Raw genomic sequence first — 8,250 nt, forward strand, 5'->3', positions numbered from 1 at the left:
TTGCCTGGAAACAAGACATCTACAATAACCATAGTTTACATCAGTACTCTATAGATTATTAAATTAATAAACATATAAAAATAGCTCACAAAAATAGCATACCAACATAAAAATAGCCCTAGTGGCTCAGCCAAACCAGAGGGTGTTGCATATTAAAATGCTTAACAATATCTATTAATGACCAATTAATCATAACATCTAGTGACAACGGCAACAACATTTCAATATGTTTTACCCAACTCATTTTTAATCAAATTTAGCAAATCAGTTAATCCACTCTCAATACATGAGTTTAGTTCATATGTACTTCTTCAGGCTTCAACCTCAACTATTCAACCTGCCTGGTATGAGTAGCTAGGTGCAGCCATGGCAACGGTTGATCGTTCTCTTGCTATGGTGCATGCTCAGTGAAGTTGCACTCGATTGACGCTTGCCGTGGCGGCACGACCTCAACGATATGATGCATCTATGACATCAACAGCTGCCATCCCTATTACGGTGATGCGAACATAGCAGGGTAGCCATGCCCCATCCCTCAATGACATGGTGCATGAATGACATCAACAACTGCCATCCCTATTACGGTGGTGTGGACATAGCAGGGTAGCCACTCCCCATCCCTCGGTGGAGCTCGGTTTCACGATCGGCGTCAAGCGTGAGTAAATGGAGACAGCGAGCGAACAATGATTGAAGTTCCTTTTTTCTTCTTTGGGCAGTTGGGGCTTCTGTCTATGTGCCACATGACTTTAAGCATGGCTCCTCCATTTCCTCGTTTTCAGCTCCAAGCCCTCAGATACGGCATGTGCGTACACTATGCGTCGACGTCCCTCCGACGTAGTAGCTGCTACATTAGAGGATCTCAACCTGGCTTTTGACACCAGGTGGCAGATTGTTAGGTTGATTTTGGGAAGTTGATTATTAGTCCTAACCCGAGGTTTGATTTGTGGTGAGAATTATGAATTTGGGAGAGAATTCCACCCCGCGTGCATTAACAAGGGGAACCAGAAAAGAGACACATGGGAATTGACTCTTGCCTCCTTAGGTCCTTTGCACCCCCCTCCCCCCCGCCCCCAACTAAGTACTCCCTCCATCCCAAAACATAGTGGCCATTGACTTTTGTGGAAGTCAATCTCCACAAACCTCGACCATGTTTTTAAAGAAATATTACCCATATCTACAATACCAAATATATACCATATGAAATATTTTTACGATGAATCTAATGATATTTATTTGGTATTTTAGATGGCAGCAAAATACTATATACCTAAGAGAGCCACCCGCACTAATTTGTTTATCTCAACATGCAAGCATGCCACATCATCATACAATTATGTATGGGATAAGGTCCACCTCAAAATGCAACCATGCATGGGAAAATGTTTTTCATTATACTATTCTACTTCTATTTTAATAAATACTTTACAACTATACATACTTAGATATAATAAATTGTATGTATTTTAAATTTTGGCCACATGCTATTAACCTAAAAATTTATACTCCGCACAATCATATCTCATCAAAAAATATTGCAAATGATTCCTACAGCAACGCACAAGGTATCATCTAGTTTTCTATAAACTTGGTCAAAATGTACAAAATTTGACTTATAAAAAGATATAATACTATATTTCGTGACAGAGGGAGTAATAAATTACTAGTGTAAAGCCCGCACTTTGCTGTGAATATTATTGGATGTTTTTAGTGAGTGTACTTTGACATATTTTTATATAGAGTTTGTATTTTTTTTAAGCATAGAGTTGCCAAGTTCAAATGTTGTTGAAGTGTACAAACAAATTAAAATGTTAAAGTTTGGTACGTTAGTCTGGCCCAATTAAAGCAGTGCAACTTTTGGGAAGTTACAAACCGGATCTTTGAGCATGTTAATCCAAAAATCACCGTGCTTTTTTCCATTTTGTTCTAACACGCGTTTCCATGAAGACACATCATTTTACCAAGAAGCGTTTCTTTCCATGAAGAGACATCTTATTACCAAAGAACGTGTCTTCTACACACAGGCATTGTTTCACCAAGTGATGTGTCTTGTAACCAAACGACATGACTGTTCGTAGGCCTAGCAATCAAGATCCACAAGGCTTGATTTAATCTCAATATAATCAAATGATCATTCCTTTTAGTATCATGCGGCTTAATGCTGATGTTGCATTAGGTCGACATAATCAAGCAATCATTCTTTTGGTGTGATGGGTGATGTGGCTTAACGTAAATGTTACGTGAGGAGCCGATCTTAGAAGAAAGAAGGGTATGTTCTGTACACGTTAAATTATCATTCCTACACTAGCGCAAAGGAAGAATGCAATCATTATGGTTTGTGATGTAATTTTATTTTTCACATGTCATTTTTGTGTCTTTGCTGTTCTTCGATTGCACCGCTTGTTGTTTTCTTCGATAAACCAGATACATGATGTTTCCTGGGTGTCTCTTCTTCAAAAAATATAAATAATTAAGCTCGCCAAACACGCTGTAAGGAAAGCTATTGGTAATGAGATGGACACAGAACTCAAGGTTCTTTTTTCAGGCAAAAAAATAGAATTTAGTTTTTTTTAGGCACATAGAAATTAGGTTTTTCTCGAGTCTAATTCTTTTTGGAGACAAAAAAAAATCAGGCTGCCTACGACGAGTAGGAGGAATTGACCTTGCAAGGCCCAGCGGAGCCCAGCTGTTGTGGAGGCCCAGGCAGCGAGGTCCCCAAGACCCACACGGGTCGGTCGATAGCGTGGGGGCGCCGCCACCAGAAGAAAGAGAGGAGAGACGGACGCGGGACGCGAACCCTATTACCCCACCCCCAACCCCAGCCCAGCTCTACTAAATCTCTCCTCCTCCCCCCTCCCCTGCTCCGCCGCCGCCGCCGCAGCCGCGCCCTACCTTACCGCCATCCAGCCCCCCTCACCCCTCCTCCTCCACGCGCGGCGCGGCCGTCGTCTCCGTCCGCCCCCTCTCCTCGTCGCGGCGAATCGATCGTGCTCCCCCGTCTCCGCCCCGTCCGCCGCCGTCCCGGGTTTTTGAGGTATGAGCTTGTTCCCGTCCGTCCACCGATTGGTTGCTCGAGGCTCCGCGGTTTCTCGGCGCGCACGGTCTAGATCCGCTCCCGGCCGAGGGAGATACGCTCGATTGCTTTAGAGTTCGCTACTACTTGCGTCTCCTAGTTGTCTGAGCTCGGTGGTGTTACTCCATTGATGCTGTCCGCGTCTCCTCTATAGTTGTCTAATCTGCGTGTTACTCCCTTGATTGATGATGCTCGCCTGCCGTCGATCCGTGCTTATATGGATCAGTAAGTATTTAGCTCGGTTGTCCTAGAATTTCTGTGTGGCATATGGGAAGATGGGACAAGGAAAACCCCAATAGTGCAGGAGGGCGTCTTGCTCTTTGGCAGCAAGTTTGCCAAACGCATATTCTTGGCCATATCCGCTGCTGCCTAACAAAGCAGTAGCTTTGCCACCACAGACGGCCCAAAACTGGCTGCTTCCGGTGTAGCCACAGCTGAAAAATCACTTTTTCCATCTTGTATAAGGCATGTGGTAGATGTTTAATTAATTCTCCAACCCCACGCGCCGCCCTTCCCCCTGTTTCTTGCGCCGCGTTAATTGGGAAGTGCGGCGCTATGAGTATGCTGCATGCCAGCCGTTGCCGATGGAGGAAATAAAGCGCGCCGGAGGCCTTCCAGATACGACAACACATTCAGATCTCCCAGCTGTTTCAGCGATGACGTGGGAGTGGTTGAGTTTCGCATTTGCGGGGGTAGTTTCCTTTGAGTTGCTAACGCGTGACATTGCATTAAATGGGCAGTTCCCGAGGAATTTGGGCGCATGCGCTAGAGAATTAAGTCCTTCCAGATGGGAGAATCAAGAAGGGGAGGTGGAACTAGCACGTGCATTGGCCAGTTTTTATCCTTTTTTTTGGTTTCTTGTTGCCTTGATTAAATTATTTTTAGAGATGTGCACAATAAACCATAAAGATTGGGAGTACCAAATACTACTGCTGCTGTATATGCGTTGGTTGTCAAGTGCCTTGCTCTTTAAATTCACATGGATACAATTCTCCACTTTATACTTTAATTGCTCATATTCGCTGTCTCCCTTTTTTAGTATATAAGTGCTATTTAATTATCTAATAGTTTCATGATTTTCTGCAGGAGTGCAGGTTGTATAATACTGAGGCTCAGTTGTTTGCATCTGGATTGAGGAGTTTCTGTTTGTAACCTGACTACACTGTTCAATGGGTTCTAAGAGGACTTGTCTTCTGATCACTTACTCTCCGGAGATAGTAGATGGCGTGCCTTTGTATGTGTCATCTAATTGCCTGCCTGTAAAAGCTTCCAAGTATGAACCTGCTGGTCATTCTTTCCATGCGGTCGCACTGAAGCTCCGTGGTCTTGATGAGAAAGAAGACACTGAAACTGATGATCGCAGTGTGTCATCAGATGACAAGAGCCAAGATTTTTCTGCTGGTTCAGATAACTTCAGCAGCAAAGGAAAGAAGAAGTCTGGTTCTGGAAGTCAACAGCAAGATCACTATGCATTGCTTGGATTGGGCAACTTGCGGTTCTTGGCCACCGAAGATCAGATTCGGAAGAGTTACCGTGACATGGCTCTTAAACATCATCCAGACAAGCAGGCTGCTCTTCTTCTCCATGAGACAACAGAGGCAGCAAAGCAAGCAAAGAAGGATGAGATAGAGAGCCATTTCAAGGCCATACAGGAAGCTTACGAGGTCCTCATGGATCCTACCAAGAGAAGGATTTTTGACTCAACTGATGAGTTTGATGATGATATCCCAACTGACTGTGCACCGCAAGACTTCTTTAAGGTCTTCGGACCAGCCTTCATGAGGAATGGCCGATGGTCTGTTACCCAGCCGATTCCTTCTTTGGGAGATGATGCTACTCCTGTAGTGGATGTTGACCAGTTCTACAATTTCTGGTATAACTTCAAGAGTTGGAGGGAATTTCCACATGAAGATGAGTATGACTTGGAGCAAGCTGAGTCTCGTGAACACAAGAGATGGATGGAGAGGCAGAATGCGAAGATACAAGAGAAGGCCAAAAAGGTAGAGTATACGCGAGTACGTAATCTTGTTGACAATGCGTACAGGAAAGACCCAAGGATCCAGAGGAGAAAGGAGCAGGAGAAGGCTGAGAAACAGAGGAGAAAGGAGGCAAAATACATGGCCAAGAAACTGCAGGAGGAGGAAGCTGCAAGGGCTGCAGAAGAGGAAAGGAAGAGGAAAGAAGAGGAGGCGAAGATAGCCGCAGCAGCTGCTGACATTCGAAAGAAGTTGAAGGAAAAGGAGAAGAAGTTGCTACGCAAAGAGAAAAATCGCCTGCGCGCACTTGTGGGCCAGGTAGTTGGTGAGTCCCACTTCAGTCTGTCAAAGGAGGATGTTGAAACAGTATGCACATCACATGATTTTGAACAGTTGAAGAAACTCTGTGATATTATGGAGGACAAGGATACAGCTGAAAGGGCCAGGTTGCTGAGAGCTGCACTGAGCAAAGAAGAAAACTCCTCGAATACCTCACAAGAAGAGAAAATTCATGCCAATGGTGTGGCGGATTCTACTCCAAAATCCACTGTCCCACAAGGCACTCCAAAATCCACAGCCCCACAAGTCATTACACTAGGCAACTATGAGAAAAAAGAGAAAGAGTGGGGAAAGGAAGAGGTTGAATTGCTTAGGAAAGCTATACATAAGTATCCGAAGGGAACTAACAAGAGGTGGGAGGTTATTTCAGAGTTTATTGGTACTGGTAGATCTGCTGACGAGATTTTGAAGGCCACGAAAACCATTCTTCTGCAGAAGCCAGACTCTGCTAAAGCTTTTGACTCGTTCCTTGAGAAACGCAAAGCAGCTCCATCTATTGTATCGCCTCTTTCCACAAGAGATGAGACGGCTGGTGGTTCAACTGTGGGAACTGGCACTGAACCATCCAAGGCGGCTGAACAACCTGCTGCCAGCAGCAGTCAGGCAGCTAAGGAGAAAACTGGTGCTGATCCTGTCCTGGAAGAAGCTCCTTCTGCAACAGATCCAGATGCCTGGTCAGAGGCCCAGGTGCTGGCCGTTGTTCAAGCTTTGAAGGCGTTTCCCAAGGATGCAAACCAAAGATGGGAGCGAGTAGCTGCTGCTGTCCCTGGTAAAACAGTGGTGCAGTGCAAGAAAAAGATTGCGTCAATGAGGTCGAACTTCCGGACCAAGAAGGCGGAGTAGAAACAGATCACCACTGAGGTACTTTTGCAATTAGTAGCTAAGAGAAGCTAGTCTTTGAACAGCATTATTCTATTTATTCTATACTATTCCCTCCGTCCGGAAATACTTGTCGGAGGAATGGATGTATCTAGAATTCTAGATGCATTTTAGTTTTAGATGCATCCATTTATACCCATTTCCGCGACAAGTATTTCCGGACGGAGGGAGTAGATACGTTCATTTGACCTTTGATGGCATTTACATTTCTCCCAGTTCCCATGTCGTCCTGTATCTGATCCTGAGTGTTGTCTTTTACATTTCCTGTAGATGTTCTGTTATTCAATGTTGATCATGAACATTATGCATGAGTCCATGTCCATGGCGTGCTGTAGTTATTTTTACCACAATCCTGTCAGATTATATCTTCGTTGTGGAACCAGTGGCATGCGCTTAGGTTGCTTTTGTCAGTTTGTGGCGTAGATAATGCAACTTGGGCAGAGTGTCTTATATATGATGTCATTTCTATCCTTCAGTATTTAGACTAGAGGCTGTCAACGTTACAGGTGATGCATGCCATGTTTTTATTATCACCAGGCTTGCTGTTTTCTTGATCAGGATGGTCTTTGTTCTGCAGCTGCCATCTCTTTGTTTCTAATATATATACTAGTCCCTCCGTTCCTAAATATTTGTCTTTTTTTTAGAGATTTCAAATGGACTAGCACATACGGATGTATATAGACATATTTTAGAGTGTAGATTCACTCATTTTGCTTGGTATGTAGTCACTTGTTGAAATCTCTATAAAGACAAATATTTAGGAACGGAGGGAGTAGTATTCTGGTTCTGATAAAAAATAAATTCATGAACCATATTTTCGTTTGAAATTAGAAAAGCACAACCGTTTTAATGTTCTTTGCCCGCAGAAACATATTTATCAAGCACATGTTCACAAAGTAACTAGCCACAAACCTGATTGTTATCCTAGCATGAGTTAGAATTATCATAGAAGCAAATTGGCATAACCTTTCATGTCTTTGTAGGTCATTATTTAGCATCAAACATTTTGACCCTACTTCTAGGTCTCGAGATGGGTTGTATACACCTTTTACCCATTTATCTTGCTAACCATATTGCCTGCTGTGCTGTTTGCAGGCCACACAAGAAGAAGATTGGTCGATTGCCTTTTGAAGACCCCGGGGCTCGCTTGCTGCTGACTTTCTGGATGGTGGAGACGAGGCTTCGTCGTCAAGACCCAGCTGGTTTGTTGCCAGGAGCGAGTCGAGTCCCTGAAGTCGCTGATGATCGAGGCAGCTATTGAGAGAGAGAGGGAGAGAAAGATAGATGCTTAGATCAAAATTTTGAGTTATGGAAAATTACCTGGCTACCTACCTTATGATTTATCGCGATGATGTTCCCCCTGCATACAGTATACTTCTAGCTGATGCCTGCTATATTGGTTATGAATTTACTATGCTGACGTTATTCTTGTTACGCTAGTCGTCGTCGTCGTTAAGATATCTGGTGATATACAGATTGTGCAAGTTGAGTATCGGTTTCGCTATCTTGTTTCTCTTGATGCCTTTGCTGCTTCAGCTCATCAACTTGGTCTTGTGTGCCCCCTACCTAGACAGATAGTTTTGCTCTTGTCTGCTGCACCGTGCGTGCAGTCAAGTTTCAGGTTCAGTTGAGTTCAGCTCAGGAGCCAACCAAGTCTCGGTCTCCTTGTTCCCATCAACAGAGTTATGTGGCATTGTTCTTGCTGCACATGGCGGTGACCATACCCTGGAGGGGATCCTGAGGACGACCGGCTGGCCGTACCCGAACTGCTCTGCGGCCATCTCCAGGACTGCCGCCTCCTTGAGCGCCCTGATGCGCACCACCACCCTCCCCATCCTCGCCCACGGGCGGCAGCTGGAGGTACCCCTTGGGGACCTTACCTCTGTCGCCTCCGGCGCCGATAAAGAGGTATGCTTCCACCGTCTCATCCTTCCTTCTCCAGGCGGCCATTGCTGCTCTTCTCTGCTTCCAAAGGAAAATCATCCA

General features: G+C 44.6%; 1 protein-coding gene across 2 annotated transcripts; it reads left to right on the forward strand.

Annotated features, from left to right (window-relative positions):
* The first annotated feature begins 2,781 nt into the window (after positions 1 to 2,781).
* LOC123148374 (dnaJ homolog subfamily C member 2) lies at positions 2,782 to 7,777 on the forward strand. 2 transcript variants are annotated; one of them, XM_044567768.1, is made up of 3 exons: positions 2,782 to 3,031; positions 4,157 to 6,246; positions 7,360 to 7,777. In XM_044567768.1, exon 2 carries the CDS (start codon positions 4,240 to 4,242, stop codon positions 6,226 to 6,228), a length of 1,989 nt encoding a protein of 662 aa, XP_044423703.1. In that variant the 5' UTR covers positions 2,782 to 3,031; positions 4,157 to 4,239; the 3' UTR covers positions 6,229 to 6,246; positions 7,360 to 7,777. The 2 variants fall into 2 exon arrangements, with proteins under 2 accessions (XP_044423703.1, XP_044423710.1); XM_044567775.1 differs by having other exon boundaries at positions 2,805 to 3,031; positions 4,165 to 6,246.
* Positions 7,778 to 8,250: the final 473 nt, after the last annotated feature.

This window comes from Triticum aestivum, chromosome 1B (assembly GCF_018294505.1).
Source record: "Triticum aestivum cultivar Chinese Spring chromosome 1B, IWGSC CS RefSeq v2.1, whole genome shotgun sequence".
Lineage (NCBI taxonomy): Eukaryota > Viridiplantae > Streptophyta > Magnoliopsida > Poales > Poaceae > Triticum > Triticum aestivum.